Source organism: Loxodonta africana, chromosome 18 (genome assembly GCF_030014295.1).
Source record: "Loxodonta africana isolate mLoxAfr1 chromosome 18, mLoxAfr1.hap2, whole genome shotgun sequence".
Classification (NCBI taxonomy): domain Eukaryota; kingdom Metazoa; phylum Chordata; class Mammalia; order Proboscidea; family Elephantidae; genus Loxodonta; species Loxodonta africana.
In genome coordinates, this window is record NC_087359.1 from 70,028,470 (window position 1) to 70,045,980 (window position 17,511).

Below are 17,511 nucleotides of genomic sequence, written 5' to 3' on the forward strand. Positions count from 1 at the left end.
CCCCGGTCCCTCCCCATCCCCCTCCTCCCTTTTCCCCCCGCCCCCTCCTCCCTCCTGGGGCGAGGGGGGCCTCCCTCCCTCTCCCCCCCCTTCTCTCTCTCTCCGAGGGGGGGGGTCCCGGGGAGGGAGGGGGGTCCCCCGATCAGCATGTGGCTCCTGGCGCTGTGTCTGGTGGGGCTGGCGGGGGCTCAACGGGGGGGAGGGGGTCCTGGCAGCGCCGCCCCGGTGGGCCCGAGCCTGGGCCTTGGCAGCCTCGGGGAGGAGCGCTTCCCAGTGGTGAACACTGCCTACGGGAGAGTGCGCGGTGTGCGGCGCGAGCTCAACAACGAGATCCTGGGCCCCGTCGTGCAGTTCTTGGGCGTGCCCTACGCCACTCCGCCCCTGGGCGCCCGCCGCTTCCAGCCGCCTGAGGCCCCCGCCTCGTGGCCCGGCGTGCGCAACGCCACCACCCTGCCGCCCGCCTGCCCGCAGAACCTGCACGGGGCGCTGCCCGCAATCATGCTGCCTGTGTGGTTCACTGACAACTTGGAGGCGGCCGCCACCTACGTGCAGAACCAGAGCGAGGACTGCCTGTACCTCAACCTCTACGTGCCCACTGAGGACGGTAAGGGCGCGAGCACCAGTCCGTTCACCCCATGGACGCAGCCCACAAACGCACATGCAGACCTTCCGGCATTGGCAAGACCCCTGTGCCTGAGGCGGCAGTGCCGGGTAATGTGTCCCTGAAGCCTCAGCGTGCCCTCGGAGGATGGTAAGGGTACCTGCCAGGCAGACCCAGGAACTAACCCACAGACAGCCACCCCGGGAAGTTCTTTGTGGCCTGAGAGAGCCAACGGTAAGGGCAGCAGACAGCAGACCGGGCTTTCCCCACTACCAAAAGAGGCACGCACAGATCCAGCCACTTAATCTCATTGTGGCCACTGAGAGGATCAGGTGATGGAGGCATCAGTTCCCTGCCCAGACACCCACTCCAACTCTGCCCACCTCCCTCTCCCAGACTTGGGCTTGTTCCTGGCAGAATATTCACTTTAGGTGCATCTATACCTCAAGGCCAATATGAACTCCTTCTTTCTCCAGGCCAACATGGATAGAGATCTATAGCATCTCCCCTGGAGACCTCATCTGAGCCAAGTGCCCTTGGCAGTGGTACTCACGCCCTCCTCTTTTCCATGAGGCTGTATCCCCTGGCCCCTGTGCACCCCTGAAAGTTCAGGAAGCTCCTCACCAAGGGCCCCTCTACTCACAGCACAGCCTACCTATCCTCAGCAGAACACCTTCACTGGAGTTCTCAAGCCAGCTGTTCTTGTCGGTGAATTCTCCACCTTACTACAAGACTGCACAGAGCCCCCAGCACACTGCCCCGGACAGCTCTCCACCTGCCCAGCTTCAGCACTCCACAGTTAATTAGAATACCTTCCAGCTTTCTACAATAGATGGTCATGGTCAGATCTCCAGCCACCCCAACAGACTATCTTCACAAGCACCCCAGTTACCTTGCCAATGTCACCACTCCAAAACATCCCAGCACACCCACAGGGATGGTTCACTTCCACACACAGGCCTAGTACCCAGGAACCCCTATACATATATACCCTACACACTCAACACTCATATATCATATACTCAAGTCCCACAAAAGACTGTGAACCTCAGCTGTTCAACACTCAGATCACGTATCAAACAAACCTACAAACTGACCATGTGCTTCAATACCCCATATATCACAATTCCCAACATCTTCACATAGCACATACTCCAACATTTCTCTGAAATTGTGTACCCCATCACCCACACATATCTATGCTCCCCAGTACTTCTGGATATAGCTAATATACTCTAATAATACCCACACATAGACCTTATGTCCCAATAACATATGCTCCAACATTCCACTCACACCATAGTCCCCAACATTCTCAACGCTTCTCAGAGATTGCTCACCCCAAGCCCTACCTAGAGATTATCTGCACCATGCCTCTGGTGGTGACAATACACTCTATCCACAGATCAAATACTCTAGTCATGCCAATCTCATAATACCTCACGCACCTCAGCTCACCCTCATCCATCCCAAGACCTCCCATATGGACCACCCATCCTATATTCCTCATGCTAGCCATCCGCCCTAACACTGAACTACCCCCCCCATATAAACTATGCCTTCTAACAGCCCGTAGACACAATGCATAGAAACACCAACAACTCCAATCCCATCTGAATTCCAAGTACCCTTACCCCCCATACACCATTTGTGCCAACGCATTCCATGCATCTTCTCCAATACCTCAACGCCCTCTGCCTGAGAACCACCCACTCCACATTCCCCTCTCCTGTCATGAACCACCTAGCCCAGTGTCCTCCCACCTGTGAATCATTAACCCCAGTACCGCCACACTGTCCATCTCAACACTCCCCACTGTGGACTCTCCCACACCTTCACTAGGCTGTCACCCCAACATCCCCCCATGTGGACTATCACTTATCACCCCCAATGTGAAATATCCACTCAACACTTCCCACTAATGGATTGCCCACCCCAACACCTCCATACAAAGTGTCCACCCTCCACCCCCGTAACATGCCCACACCTTCTGTATTTTTAACCATTGCTTGTGACAGACCTACTCAGGGCCTGACACAGTCAGGTGATCTCGCTGAATCTTCACACCAGCTCTGGGAGGAAGAGGTTGACTCAGGCACATACTCACACAAATAAACGCACACACACTTAACACTCTCATGTGCATGCGTGCCCTGCTGACTTCATTCCCATCCCCATCTGCTCGCAAAGTACAGGCCCTGTTCCCAATGGGTTTCTGAGGGGGTCATGGTTGCCAGTTGGGAGGTTTCCAGAGGCTGGCCTGGGCCTTGCTGATCCACCCCTCCCTATGCCATTGAAGAGAAGCCCGTCAGCCTGGGGGAACCCCCTCAGGCCTCTGGGTGCCAGCTATCCCCTGACCAAGTGCCCCCAATCTGGAAAAAAGCCCAGAGCCAATCTCTGGGCCCAATCTGGGGACTTTTCCTGACTGTGGGCACACTTTCTAACTCCCAGCCCTTCCTGGCACCTTATGTGTCAGGCTGGCTTGAGGCACTGTGTTTCTTACTCCGTATTTGAGGACTGAACCCCAAATGTGAGGGTGGGTTTGGCAATAGAGCATGAATGGAGTGGGGAAGGGGTGGTGCCCATAGTGGGAAGTTCATGGTTTGGGGGTGAGGAGAGCAGGCCTGGGTAAAGGATGAGGTTGGGGGGAGTGCAGAGGGATGAGGTGGAGTGGAGGGCAAGACCTGATGACCCCTTTCCCTGCTTTACCCCGCCTTGGGGAGATGGGGTGAGAAGCCAGGCCTGTGAGTGTGGACAGAAGAGAAATGCAGCTGGTGAGAGGCTGGGTGGGTGGGCATGCAGCCCTAGCTGACCTACCCATAGCCTTCCAGGGGGGAGCTGAGGGCTTCCAGTGGCTATGTGGAGTGGGGCAGGCTGCCCCCCAGCCCCATTCTGCCCTCGCCCACCAGAGCGGTCCAAAGCAGAGTCCTTTCTGCTATTGCCCCTCCTCTCTGCAGCCTGGGGAGCAGGCAGGCTTGGCCAGCCCTGAAGGGGGCCTATGTGAGAGACTGCATGGGGCTGGCCTTGATCTCACTTTGGGCTCCCTCTCCCTTCCCCCTACCTCTAACACCTTTTCGTTTCCAGCAATTAGCAAACACATGGACAAGCCAAATCCTTTCCAGCCAAATCACTATGGCTTAAGACAGGCCTCAGCCCACTCAGGCACCCCACCCCCCCAAACCAGCCTTTTCTTTGGGGCATGACTTTTTCTGGGGAGGGGAACAAAATTGGGTTATAGAAACGTTTTTCTCTTTTCTTGGTTTCTTTTTCTTGCAAACAAATTTTGCTTTTTTTGGCTTATTTTTTCTGCCCCCACCCTCCCCTTTTCTGCTTTCTCTCCTCCCCTCCCCATCCACCACCTCCCCCAACTCCCATCTTTCCCCACAAAATTGTCCTTTTTTCTCTGTTTTGTGTTCCCGGTCTTAGGTCCGCTCACAAAAAAACGTGACGAGGCGACGCTCAATCCGCCAGACACAGGTAGATTTAAAAAATCCCGCGGCTGCATGTGGTTGCTGTAGGAGGAGCTCACGGCCCCGCCCTGAACTAAATGTCCCCACAGCCCTCAAGGCCCCTCAGTCGTTCTCCCAACTAAAAACGAAAAAGAAAAGAAAAGAAAAATTTTTAACAATTGGAAAAAAGAATTCTGAAAACTTCATACAAAATTGAACCATGTTGGGACCCACTAGAAAACCTGCAAAAAAAAAAAAAAAGGCTAAACGTGATGAAAAAAGAAAAGAAATTGGAATATCAGGGGAAAAAAAAGATTTATATAAAATATTTAGCGTTTGAAAGAAATTTGGGATATTTTGAAACTTGGGAAATGTGATATTTGAAAAACAATTTTAATTTGAAGCAAAACAAAATTTGAAAAAAAAATTTTTAGAGTATGGCAAATCGAAGACACAATTGAAATATCAGAAACCTGCTGCAATTTCCAAAAGCCTGTCAGATGCAGAAAGTGCAAACATTTGGCGCAAATTAAAGAATTTGGAAATTTTTGAAAGCAGGGCCCAATATCTTGAAGTTTCACCACGAAATTTTGAAAAAATGCAAAGAACTTTTTTCTTTTTTTCTTTTTTCCAAAATGGATTTTTTTGTTTTTTCTTTTCTTGTTGAATCTGCCCCGAGAGCTTCTTGCTTTTTGGTTGTTGTTTTTTTCTTTCTTTCTTCTTTCTTGATCCTGTTTTTTGTTGTTGGTTTTGAATTCTTGTTGCCCCAGCCCCTCTTCCTGCTCCTTCCCCTTCTGACTCCCCTTCCCCCACACTGGGAGCCCTGGTGGAGGTGCCTGGAGGTGCCGGGTGGGGAAAAGGGGCAAGAAAGGACATTTAGGACAGGACCTTGGAGGGAAGGAGCTTTCAACCTGAAGCTCCTGGAAGGACACCCGAGGTTCAGGAACAAAAGGAAGAAGCAGGATTGGGGGAGGACACAGAGGGCACTGCCCACCTAGGTGCTGTGGCCAAAGAAGTCAGGAAGAGGGAGGTGACAGAGAAGGTCATACAAGATAGGAGGCCAGAAGTGTCTGTGAAAGGTTGAGGGGAGTGTTTTAGTGACCTGCTAGTTAGTTAACCTGGCAGGAAAAAAGTTTCTAGCAGGTTGAGGGAGGTGGGCAGAGATGCTGGGGGACCAGCTGTGGACGCCCAGGTATGGCTCTTGTTTGCTGAGGACAAGATAGTCAGATTGCAGGTGTCTAGGAAGAGAAAAGCCCATTGGGTCAGAGGTGACCCCACCCTGGGCACTGTGGCTGAATCATGGGGGAGCTGCAGGGCAGGTTTTATAGCCTTGAAGACCCTTTCGGACGCCTACCCTCTTCTGAATTAGTTGCCCCTCAGACCTGTTCAGAGTCCCTCAAGTGCCTACTACATGTGGCAGTGATTATGGGGTTCTTTTGGGAATAGCAAGAGAGGGAACCAGGGCAGAACCCAGGGCTCAGGCCAGTCTGTGGGGGTCTGAGACTACAGAGCTGCACCCTGGCTTCATTAAGCAAACTCTTTCCCACCCTGCCTCCTCCTGCCACATTAATTAGGCTGGGGGTTGCCATGGTAACTGGGGAGGCGACCTAGAAAGGAATTAGGGCGGGGAGGAGACCAAGCCCCCAGGGATCGTAACGCCTGGCACCCCCTCACCCACATACTAGGGCTCCACATGGAGCTGAGGCCCAAGGCCTGAGTCCTGAGGAAACACCAGGAGCCTCCAGCACCTCCAGCTGTAGTTCCAGCCTTGAGAGCTTGCTCTTCCTCAGAGCAGGAGGGAGATTTGCTATGTGTCTGTGTGAGGAGGGGGTTCCCTGGTCCCAGCAGATGCCCTGAGGAGGGCCACACCCCACCCCTTGCTTCTGTTGGGCTTCTTTCAAGTTCTGTCCCGCATTTGGAGAAGCGCTAAGCAGGCTGGCATGGGGTGGGGAGGGAACTTCTGCTGGGGCTAGCTGGAGAGGGAGGGAGAGGAATCCGGTCTTGCCCCCCAGGGACGGGAGTGACATGTTTCCTGAGCTTCCAGCTGCACCTTGCAGGCCTGGGAGCAGGGCAGTGCTGCTTCTGGTCTGACTGTGTCCCTGTCCCTCACCTCCTGGCCCACTCGCCCGCCCGCCCCCTCCCCACACAGATATCCGGGACTCAGGGAAGAAGCCTGTGATGCTGTTCCTGCATGGCGGCTCCTACATGGAGGGCACTGGGAACATGTTTGATGGCTCCGTCCTGGCCGCCTATGGCAACGTCATCGTAGCCACGCTCAACTACAGGCTTGGGGTGCTCGGTGAGGGTGGGCAGCCCACTCTAGGGGGGCGGAACCTGGGGAAGCAGGCTGGGTGGGTGGGGTCTGGCCCCGTGGGCAGGATTCCTTTAATCATAGCCTGCAGAAGGGCTCCTGGGCTGGACTGAGCTGCCCAGAAAGGGAGGAAGGGTGCTGTGACACCCCCAGGAATCCCCCGTGCTTCCTCTACTTGCAGGTTTTCTCAGCACTGGGGACCAGGCAGCAAAAGGCAACTATGGGCTGCTGGACCAGATCCAGGCGCTGCGCTGGCTCAGTGAAAACATTGCCCACTTTGGGGGTGACCCTGAGCGCATCACCATCTTTGGGTCCGGGGCGGGAGCCTCCTGTGTCAACCTTCTGATCCTCTCCCACCATTCGGAAGGTACCAGCAACCTCCCCAGCCTGTCCCTCCCTTTCCCCTTCCCCCACCCCTGACCCTACCAGGCCCCCTGCCTTGTTCTGGCTGACATTTACAACCCAGCCTGAGGCCTCCCTGTCCTGACAGGACTGTTCCAGAAGGCCATCGCCCAGAGTGGCACCGCCATCTCCAGCTGGTCCGTCAACTACCAGCCGCTCAAGTACACGCGGCTGCTGGCGGCCAAGGTGGGCTGTGACCGCGAGGACAGTGCCGAAGCTGTGGAGTGTCTGCGCCGGAAGCCTTCCCGAGAACTAGTGGACCAGGATGTGCAGCCTGCCCGGTACGGGGGTGGGAAAGGGCTGAGTCCAGACCACCACTCTCCTTGCTGGTTTTGAGGAGGTTGAGGTGAGAGGTGCTCACAGACATTCCATTTGGCAAGGAGAGGTGGGCTTCAGCCCCGTCTAGTGCCCCCGCCTCTTGGAAACCTTCCCTAAGTGGAAGTGCTGAAACGGCAAGTGTGCACAAGGTGCCATGAAGGGCTCTGGGAAGACTTCCCAGAGAGGCCAAGTGTCCTGAAGCACGCATAGATGTTTCTCAAGCATCAAAAAGGGTCTCCCAGGCAGGGGAGGAGCCTGCCTGTGGGCTCAGCAGGCTGTGGGCTCAGCAGGCTGTGGGCTGGGGGGGAGGCCAGAGAGCAGGTGATGAGACCCTGACCCCTTCTCCCTAGCTACCACATTGCCTTCGGGCCTGTGGTGGATGGTGACGTTGTCCCAGATGACCCCGAGATCCTCATGCAGCAGGGAGAATTCCTCAACTACGACATGCTCATCGGTGTCAACCAGGGCGAGGGCCTCAAGTTCGTGGAGGACTCTGCAGAGAGCGAGGACGGCGTGTCGGCCAGCGCCTTCGACTTCACCGTCTCCAACTTTGTGGACAACCTGTATGGCTACCCTGAGGGCAAGGATGTGCTGCGAGAGACCATCAAGTTCATGTACACAGATTGGGCCGACCGGGACAATGGCGAGATGCGGCGGAAGACCCTGCTGGCTCTCTTTACGGACCATCAGTGGGTGGCACCAGCGGTGGCCACCGCCAAGCTGCACGCTGACTACCAGTCCCCTGTCTACTTTTACACCTTTTACCACCACTGCCAGGCTGAGGGGCGGCCCGAGTGGGCAGACGCAGCACACGGGGACGAACTGCCCTATGTCTTTGGTGTGCCCATGGTGGGCGCCACTGACCTCTTCCCCTGCAACTTCTCCAAGAATGATGTCATGCTCAGCGCTGTGGTCATGACCTACTGGACCAACTTCGCCAAGACTGGGTGAGGGCCCGAGGGGTTGGGTGTGGCTGGGTGGGGGGACTTTCAGGCATAGGCACACCCTCCCTCCTCATAGGGCCATCCCTTCCTCCATTAAAGGACTTGCTCTTGGCTTCCCTTCTTGTTCCCTCAACTCAGACACCTGCTGGACACCTGTGTTGTGCCAGGCGCTGAGCTGAGTGTTGGAGATTATGCAGATAGGTCCCTGTTCTCTCTGGGGTGGGCTCACTCTGTGGCTTTGCTTGGTGCCTGCCTCTCCTTCCCTCCTTTACCTACCCACCTTCTTTCCTTTCCCAGTGCCTCTGCCCCCTGTCTGGCCATTCAGGTCTTTGTGGCCAAGCATATGGAAGGGTTTGTGTCTGACTATCTGTTTCTTTATTTCTGTCTCTGTCTCTCTTGAAATTTCCTGATTTCTTTCTTTCCCTCTGCCCACTTTGAGCTGTTTACTTTTTGCTGTCTCTGGTACTTTCTCTGTCTCTTTGTCTCTCTCTTCCTGTCTCTGTCTCATCCCTCTCTTCCTGTCTCTGTCTCATCTCTCTCTTCCTGTCTCTGTCACCATCTCTAACACTTTCCCTCTTTGCATCCATCTCTGTCTGTCTGTCCCTGTCTCTGGCTGACTATATCTCCTCTCCATCTCTGCCTCTGTTTCTACATCTTGTTCTTTGTCTGTCTTCCTGTCTCCCTGTTTCTCTGCATCTGTCTGTATCCCTCCTCATGCCTGCCCCACCACCCCCATCTGAGCCTGGCCCTCACTCCTCCTTTCCCTGCCTTCCTGTGCCCACAGCGACCCCAACCAGCCAGTGCCCCAGGACACCAAGTTCATCCACACCAAGCCCAACCGCTTTGAGGAGGTGGTATGGAGCAAGTTCAACAGCAAGGAGAAGCAGTACCTGCACATTGGCTTGAAGCCACGTGTGCGTGACAACTACCGCGCCAATAAGGTAGCCTTCTGGCTGGAGCTGGTGCCCCACTTGCACAACCTGCACACGGAGCTTTTCACCACCACCACGCGTCTGCCTCCCTATGCCACTCGCTGGCCGCCTCGCCCACCCCCCGGCGCCCCAGGCACCCGCCGGCCTCCACCACCCGCCACCCTGCCACCTGAGCCCGAGCCTGAGCCAGGCCCCAGGGCCTACGACCGCTTCCCTGGGGACTCACGGGACTACTCCACGGAGCTCAGCGTCACCGTGGCTGTGGGTGCCTCCCTCCTCTTCCTCAACATCCTCGCCTTCGCTGCCCTATACTATAAGCGGGACCGGCGGCAGGAGCTGCGGTGCAGGCGGCTCAGCCCACCTGGTGGCTCAGGCTCTGGCGTCCCTGGGGGGGGCCCCCTGCTCCCCACTGCCGGCCGTGAGCTGCCACCAGAGGAGGAGCTGGTGTCATTGCAGCTGAAGCGGGGTGGTGGCGTCGGGGCAGACCCTGCTGAGGCCCTGCGCCCGGCCTGTCCACCCGACTATACCCTGGCCCTGCGCCGGGCACCGGACGATGTGCCTCTCTTGGCCCCCGGGGCCCTGACCCTGCTGCCCAGTGGGCTGGGGCCACCCCCACCTCCTCCGCCCCCCTCCCTTCACCCTTTTGGGCCCTTCCCCCCACCTCCCCCCACCGCTACCAGCCACAACAACACTTTACCCCACCCTCACTCCACCACTCGGGTATAGGGGGCAGCTTGGGGAGGCCGTCCTCCCCAGCCCTCCCTGGCCCAGGTGGGAAGTGCCACTCCAAAGGTAGGGAGGAGGACATGGCCACAGCTTTTCTTGTGTGGAGTCGTCACATGTGGCACAGCATTAAGATGGACGTGGGTTTTCTCACTGGGATGTGTGTTTTTCTCATGCAGAGAAGCCCGTCTCTTCTCTGGACCTGGGCCTTTGGACAATTGGGGGGTGTTTTTCCCCTCCATTGGGACACCAGTCTTGGGTGTGTGGAAACGTGGAAGTATTTTCCCACGTGGAGGTGTGCTTTCTCATGAGGGGGTGTGTTTTCCCATGTGCAAGGGTGAGGTTTTTTTTGCCGCCCTAGACACATGTTGGCCCCCTCAAAGAATTTCTGCAGGGGTTTGTACCCCAGAATCCTGTTCCCTCATGCCTTCTCCCACCTCTTTCCCCTCCCCACCCCCTGGAGACCCTGGAAATGGTGTGTTCACAGGTGCAGTGACCCTTGGCCACCAGACAACACAGGGTGGTGCTGGGAAGCAGCGAGGAAATCACAGGCACCCTCCCCTCACCCCTGCCACCAGGGAAGCATTTCTGTCCCCTGTGGCACAAGCCACACAGAGCACATTCTCCCGGGGGGAGGGCCCTAGACTTCCACGGACCATGATGACGGATATAGATTTCCTGCCGGGGGAGAGGAGCAGACCCATGTCTCCCTGTGCTGCCTGGGAACTTGCTTTCCCGGGGATCCAGGGCACATTTCTCTTGATGGACACATGTTCTTGCATGTGGATGAGTGTTTTCCCATGCAGACTGCTCTTTTCTCCCCAGAACTTCCCTGTACCCCCCACCCCAGGCCTCAGGCCCAGCCCTCAGTTCCTCCCTACACAGCAGGCAGGAACAGATCAACTACAGAAACTGAGGGGGATGTACAAGTCCAGAGGGGAAGGCCCTGCCCTTTACTCCCCCAGAGGTGCTGAGTTTGGGGGGAGGCACATGCCACCCATAGAGGCCATGCATGTTTGACCAAAGCTCTCATCCAGTGTCAGAACAGCCTTTTCCTTCAGTCCTGAGACCATTGCTCATCTGTGCCAAACTGGGGAGGTGGGTTTGAGGGGGGAAGACCCTTCCCCCCATGTGCCAAGGATTCCCCAGTCCTGGTCGGGGACTGGGGAAATGGTGGGGGCAGCTGAAAGAGTCCAGCCTATGTCTCTCTTGTCGCATGTCCCTCTCTCTCTGCCTCAGTTCCCCATTTTCCATCTCTGTTTCCCTCTTTGGGTCTGTTCCCATCTCAGACCAGCCTTCTCCTCCCAGGTGGCCTCCTCCCGTCTTTCCTCATCCGCCAGGGCCCCAGGAAAGGAGCAGTGGAGGGGAGAGCTGGGGAGAAAGATTTCATGGGACAGGTTGAGGAGAGAATGAGGTCAGCTGTGCTGAGGAACAGATGGAAGGGGCAGGGGGGACGGCGGCGCTTGGGCAGATGAGGGGGCCTGAGGAGGAAGGGCTTGAGCCCTGGGGTAAAGAACAATGTCAGGAAGAGGAGAGAATCCTTGTTTGCCGGTATTTGTGGGACATCGTTACCAAACTTGAGTAGGGGGTGGGTGCTGTCTTCCTCCGACACCCAAATCCAGAATCCTTGGTCTTGACTCCCCAGAATTTTGCCTCCTGACTGTCTCTGCCCCTCCCACCTTCACCCATGGAAAGTTAGTTCTTTTCTGACCCCTTCCCCTGCCTGGTCCAGCTCCTCCCCAAACAGTCATGCCCTCCAAATGCTGGGGACCGGGGCCCTGAACCCTGTAGACAGATGCCCTCAGAATTGGAGCATGGGAGGGGGGCTGGGGGACCCCATGATTCAGCCACGGACTCCAATGCCCAGCCCCTCTCCCCAGAACAATTCCCTGGCGGCCCCATATCCCCCACCCCAACCCTTCGCGGCTCTGTACACATTTTTAAACCTGGCAAAAGATGAAGAGAATATTGTAAATATAAAAGTTTAACTGTTGGTTGTGCCTACTGTGATGTTAGGAGGTGGTGGGTGGGGGCTCAGAAGAAACAGCCTTGGGGAGTGACTCAAGATGAGGAGAGGGGTCCAAGCCCCCAGCCTTCCTTTTCAGTGAGCAGCTCCGAGGCCTCAGGGAAGGGTGGAGTAGGTTCTGGGGTGATGGGATTGTTTGGGGAGTTAGGGCAGGGCCCCTGTCTGCAGAGGCCAGAGGCTGGTATAGTGGAGGAGGGGTCAGGCTGACAGGGGCTGACGTCAAAGAGGTCAGAGGGCCTGTGGGCTGGTCTCGAGGTGAGCGGTTCCGCCTCTGCCAAGGTCAGCCATGGGCCCAGGACTCAGACTAGCCCCTTGGCACATTGTGAGGAGGGTCCTTAGCATCATTGTGACCCGCTTACTCCCAGGAGTAAGGTAGGCAAGCTGGTGCATAGTGTGGGCACAGTGGGCTGGGGGCCTAGGGGCCCAGGTGGCCCTAGGGACCCCCATGGCCATGGCTGAGTGGCCACGGCCCGGGTGGGCCTCCTATCACAACCCCCACACCAACAGCTGCCAGGACCTGGGCAACTCCATCCTGTTGCTGTTGGGGGTGATCATCTGCATTAACGTTGGCCTCAACCTGGTGACCCTGGTCAGACTGGTGCTGGGCGGGAGGGTGCTGGTGGGACAGCTGGGGTAGGCCTGGCGGCCGGGGCATGCCTGGGGTCACTGTGTCCTCCCCCACCCAGCTCTGGCGCAGACTCCGTTACTTCTTACGCCGAGTGTTCCATATTATTTGTGTGAAAGGTAAGCAGGGATGGGGCTCGAGCGAAGGAAACCAGGTCCTCCTTTGATTAGCCCCAGCACTAAGCTCGCCTCTTGATGCCCTTCCCTCTGACACCACTGCTGTGCAGTGTCCCTCCCTCTACCCTGCCTCTCCATCCCTGTAGAGGCCCCTCACCTCTCCCCCATCCACAGAAGCTCCTAAGTCATCCTCATCTGGGAAACAGACCACCAGTCACCCCTCGAGGAAGCAAAGCCCCCCTACAGTCCACCTTCGATGCACCATGGACCCTGTGAAAATGACCGTGACCCCCCCACCCACTCGCCACCATCGCCATCGAGACGCTGTGATGCACCGTGCCCACCATCCAGTTGACTGGACCCCTGACACTGACTATGAGAAGCCCCTGCCTCAGCACCCAGCAATCTGCTCCCACAACTGGGATTGCCCTGAGGACTGGGAAAGCTTCCAACCCACCCAGGAAATCTGGAATCCCTGGGCCCAGGCCACCGTCGAGCCACCTGCCCAGACCATCCGCTTCCAGCAGACGGTAGAGGAAAGGCCCCTCAAAACAGAGGTCAAGTCAGAGGTGGGCCTAGAGGCCTATGTGTACCCTGTGAACCCTCCACCACCCAGCCCTGACACCCTGAGCCACAAGAACAGTGGGGAGGAGGTGGAGGCTACTCCCTGCTCACCTGCCCCACCGCCTGTCCTGGGGCCAGCGGCAATACCCAACATCCCCCAGCGCCCCTCCTCAGGCCGCATGGCTTATGATGCCCGTGATGTGAGGCGGCGGCTGCGGGAGCTGACACGGGAGGTGGAGGCCCTGTCCCACTGTTACCTCCTGCCCTCTGGGTCCAGCACTGCTGAAGGGACAGGTCAGGGCTGGGTCTACCGTTCCCTGGTGGGCAGGTAACTGGGAAAAGAATAAAAAAGAGAGAGGAGGTGGTTTGTGTTGGCATGTGGGGGTTCCAGGGCCCACACAGCACCCAGAAGCTCTGGTTGCTAAGGGAATCATCTCCCTGGCAACAGGGCCTAGAGAGCCCCGAGGATCCTCATCAACCTCTTGCCCTTGACAGACCCTGCCCTTAGCCCTTTCCCAGACCCTTCCTGATTCCAAGGCTCTACCCTGCTTTCTTTAGAGCAGCCTCCAGATCCTAGCCCAGACACCCAGCCAGTCCTACACTTCCGGGGGGACCCCCATTCCCATGACTGTAGCCCTTCAGAGGTCTGGACCCTGCCGGAGTCCAAGTTTAGGCTGCAGCCACAGGTGAGACAGGCATGCTCACTCCCTCTTCAGCCCTGGTGTCTTTGGGAAGGGATGGCCGAATGAAGATATGTGGGACCTCACAGTTCCCCAGTCAAGACCTGAAGCTCCTGTACCCTCGAGCCCGCTTAGAGCAGAGAATGAAAAAAAGGGGACTCTCTCAAGGGCTGCCTTACTGTAATATCGCAGGCTGTATGACCTCACTCCTTTGATTAACACCCCCATGTCACAAATGATACTGAGACTCAAAGAGGTCAAGTGACTTGCTCGTGGTCACACAGACATGAAGGGTCAAGTTTATGGCCTCAGATGTTCCATCTCCCTGCTCCAATTCCCATTGCCGGCCTGGTTCACCAGAGTCTCCCACTTTCCTCAGTTCTCCATGTGAACTTATCAAAACATTCCCTCCCACCAGATGGCAGGGGACCAAGGCCCTGCCCCACTCCTAGACAGGATCATATATATACACGTGTGGGTGCATGCGCGTGCACACACATGCACAGAAACAAGGATCCTTGTGAGTGGACCAAGGCTGAAGGAGTCAGACCTCACCTTACACACCAGATAGATTTCTAGAATGTGGCAGACGGACTTTTTGTGAATCACCCTGCTTCTCTGTTGATTTACATTCAACTAACATTCTTGATCAGTGTAAGGTAATTCCATTAGGTGGATATGTATTGAGCACCTACTATGTGTTTGGAAGCTCGATGGATAGTGCTCACTGTCCTTTCCTCATCCTGTTTCTGGTGAGTGGGTCATTGTGTAGAATGACTCAAGGCACCTGGGCACCTCTTTCACAGATCCCAGTGATGAACCTGGTGTAAATCCAAAAATCCTTTTGCCATATCAAGAATTACACCTATTCTGTCCTTTGTGAGTTTCATATGATTTTCTTACAGTGGCAGCTAACACTTTTTGGAGAGCGTGTGTCAGCAGGATATCAGCTGGTTAGGAAGGAGCTAAATCATGGTTGTGGGTGGTCCCTGGCAGGGGCAGCAACCTCAGTCATTCTCGCTCTGAAGTTGAGGGGCAAATGGGCTCAGGGCCACAAATAGAACTTCAATCCCTGGCCAGGAAGAGGGCGGGCAGGGATGAGTGCTAGAAGGATTATGGCATGGAAATGGGCAGGGCAGGGAGAGAGTGGTACAGTGGGGTGACCCCAGAGTTGACTCTTGCTATCCCCCATCCAACCAGTCACCCTAGCCACTGGGCCCAGGGTAGGCATGGGGTGGGGAGCAGCCACGTGTCTGAAAAGAATGAAATGAAAGAAATCCTCTGTGCATGGTTTAACCTCTGCGAAGACTGTCTCATGACTGTAGCTACCATCTTTTCAGAACAAGGATCAGGTGTGGGGTTAAGCAAGCCCTCATGGCGACAGAGGAACAGACTGGAATCAGGTGGATGCCAAGTGGATGGCCATGTAAGGGGCCAACAGAGTAGATAAAAGAGCTGCCACCTCTGCATTGTGACTCCCTCCAACTTGCCTCATTATGACCTGGCTCCCCTACCAGCTGGTAGGGGTGCCCAAGTATTGGCATGAGTGCAGTGTGGGCCAGGGCTGGGGGGGGGGGGCACGGCCCAGGTGGCCCTAGGGCCCCCCCACCATGGAAGACCAGCTCTGGTATGATACCCTGGGGTGCTGCAATCAATACCAAGAAAGTCCCCAGGATACTGAGGACTTCCTACTCCTGCTGCTGGGCCTCATCATTCTTGTCAACATTGGGATCAACATGGCCACTGTGGTAAGTGATGGTTGGGGACAAATGCTAAGGAGTGAAGAAGTCTGAGGGTGAAAGCCAGCTGCAGCCTGCACCTCCACCTGCGGGAGCGGTCTTGGCTGGGAGGGGGGCAGGGGCTGGGGGTAGAGAGCCTGGCCTTCACTCTCACTCCACCCCTAGATGTGGCATAGGTTCCAGAATGCCTTAGACAAGATGATCTGTTGGATTAACCAGAAAAGTAAGTATGGCAGCTAGAGAGGGGACCTCCAACCACATCTCTAGAAACCCAGGCCCCACTGCTCCTAACCCTGACCTCTTCTGACAGTTGCCCTGACCTCATGGACTCTTGCCTTCCCCAGATGACGCTTTCCAGGCTTGTCAAAACTCCCCCAGAGACCCATGTCAGGCTCCAGCCAGGGACATCCACATCCACTGCACTCTGGACCCTGTTGAAGTGAAAATGGCCCAGTCCACATGCTACTCCTCTTCTTCCTACCGTCTCCGCAACTGCAACTCTCGCCGCCACCGCAACCACCGCCGCCGTCACCCCTTCAGCCACCAGCAGAGGCCAAAGAACCACAGACAATTCCGCCATGGCTGCCCTGTCTTCCGTGGCCTACGCGGCAGCCACAAGATGTCACACCTGCGGCCAATGCCTTCCTTGGATCGGGAGGACCAGGACTCCTACCTGGAGGATGAGGATGGCCTGTCCTTTCCACAACCCAAGTACCCACATGGGGGCTGGGGAGGACTCTATCCGAGGCTGGGCCTGCCCTCCAACCTGGGGCTGTGGGGCCGCCAAGGTGGCATTCTGGCCAGCCTGCCACCACCCTCTCTCTACATGTCCCCCGAACTTCGCCGCATGCCCAAGCGTGTGGAGGCCAAGTCCGAGCTGAGGATGCAGTCGTATGGGCCCCACTGCTCACAATCCCACATTTGGGGCAACGTGGAAGCTGAACACTGGACCCCATCTCTACAACCTGCCCGACGGCTGCCCCCTAACCCCTCCTGGGTCCCTGGGGGGCACAGCCCACACCCCTCTCGGGGCCGCCTGCTGTATGACTCCTGGGAGCAGCGGCGGCGTGGCACAGAGGGCTCTGAGCCCCCACCTGCCCTGATGCCACGGAGTCCCACCCGACCGGAGGCCCAGGGCTACCGAGATCGCTACTCCCCACAGTCCCACCGGCAGGGCCTCCCTAGCCATGCTTACAGCCAGCCCAACCGCAGCCCCCACCCATCCACAGCACACTTGATTTATAACTCACGGGATCCCCACGAGGTTCGCCGCCGGGCAGCTGAATGGGGTGAGGCTCTGCCCACTCGGCATCTTCTGACCACCTCCACCTCCCTCACTGTGTTGGGAGAAGCCTCATGCCAGCGTGGTTCAGCTCCTGGCCCAGCCTCACTTCACCACTCCTCACAGCCCCTGCCTGTGGTCCAGGCTGCTGAGCCCACCCCACCTCCAACCACCTTCATCCCACTCAGCCGGAACCCAGGGGGCAATGCCAACTACCAGGTGTACGACAGCCTGGAGCTGAAGCGGCAAGTGCAGGAGAACCGAGCGCGGGCCACCTCTTTGCCGCCACCTTCCACGTCAGTCTCAAGGCCTTCTCTGTACAGGAGCCGGGCTGGGAAACTTAGCTGACCAGCAGACAAGTGTGGATGGCAGGGCAGAGCATGCAGAGAGGAATAAACAGAAACAGAGTCCAGGATGCACTGTAGTGGTCTGTGGCTTGGAAGTGCCGTCCCTTCTGCCCTTGGCTTCCTAAAATAAGAAGCTAATGTCCTCTTATTGGTGTGAGGATTCCCTTGGCTTAATGGCCATGGTCCTACCAACAGGCCCCTTCTGGGGCCAGTACGCACTAAAGATCTTACAGCTGCAGACTCCAAACCACTGGTCTCTGGGCACTCATCCCATCTGTCCCAGCTCTCCCTGTCCTCAAAGGACTCAGAGGCTCAGCCCCACACAAGAAGCTGAGGCCAGATTCCAGCCCTGGGGGTTCCAGTCTGGGCAAATGCAGGCCCAGTATAGGGCAGGTAGGTGGCACAGCTCTGGATCCCAGTCAGGCCTACCCCAGGGCTCCAAGGCCAAGGTC

General features: G+C 56.7%; 3 protein-coding genes across 3 annotated transcripts; all 3 read left to right on the plus strand.

Moving 5' to 3' along the window:
- Window positions 1-147: 147 nt before the first annotated feature.
- NLGN2 (neuroligin 2) lies at window positions 148-11,673 on the plus strand. Its single transcript, XM_010596572.3, has 7 exons — window positions 148-604; window positions 4,028-4,078; window positions 6,200-6,349; window positions 6,543-6,728; window positions 6,852-7,044; window positions 7,432-8,028; window positions 8,810-11,673. The coding sequence occupies exons 1-7, from the start codon at window positions 148-150 to the stop codon at window positions 9,681-9,683; spliced, it is 2,508 nt and encodes an 835-aa protein (XP_010594874.2). The 3' UTR covers window positions 9,684-11,673.
- A 32-nt stretch (window positions 11,674-11,705) lies between these two features.
- On the plus strand, window positions 11,706-13,592 carry SPEM1 (spermatid maturation 1). Its single transcript, XM_003416894.3, has 3 exons — window positions 11,706-12,295; window positions 12,393-12,450; window positions 12,622-13,592. Exons 1-3 carry the CDS (start codon window positions 12,152-12,154, stop codon window positions 13,341-13,343), a joined length of 924 nt encoding a protein of 307 aa, XP_003416942.1. The 5' UTR covers window positions 11,706-12,151; the 3' UTR covers window positions 13,344-13,592.
- Window positions 13,593-14,568: 976 nt separating this feature from the next.
- On the plus strand, window positions 14,569-17,104 carry SPEM2 (SPEM family member 2). Its single transcript, XM_003416895.3, has 3 exons — window positions 14,569-15,439; window positions 15,596-15,653; window positions 15,775-17,104. Exons 1-3 carry the CDS (start codon window positions 15,302-15,304, stop codon window positions 17,058-17,060), a joined length of 1,482 nt encoding a protein of 493 aa, XP_003416943.1. The 5' UTR covers window positions 14,569-15,301; the 3' UTR covers window positions 17,061-17,104.
- The last annotated feature ends 407 nt before the right edge of the window (window positions 17,105-17,511 follow it).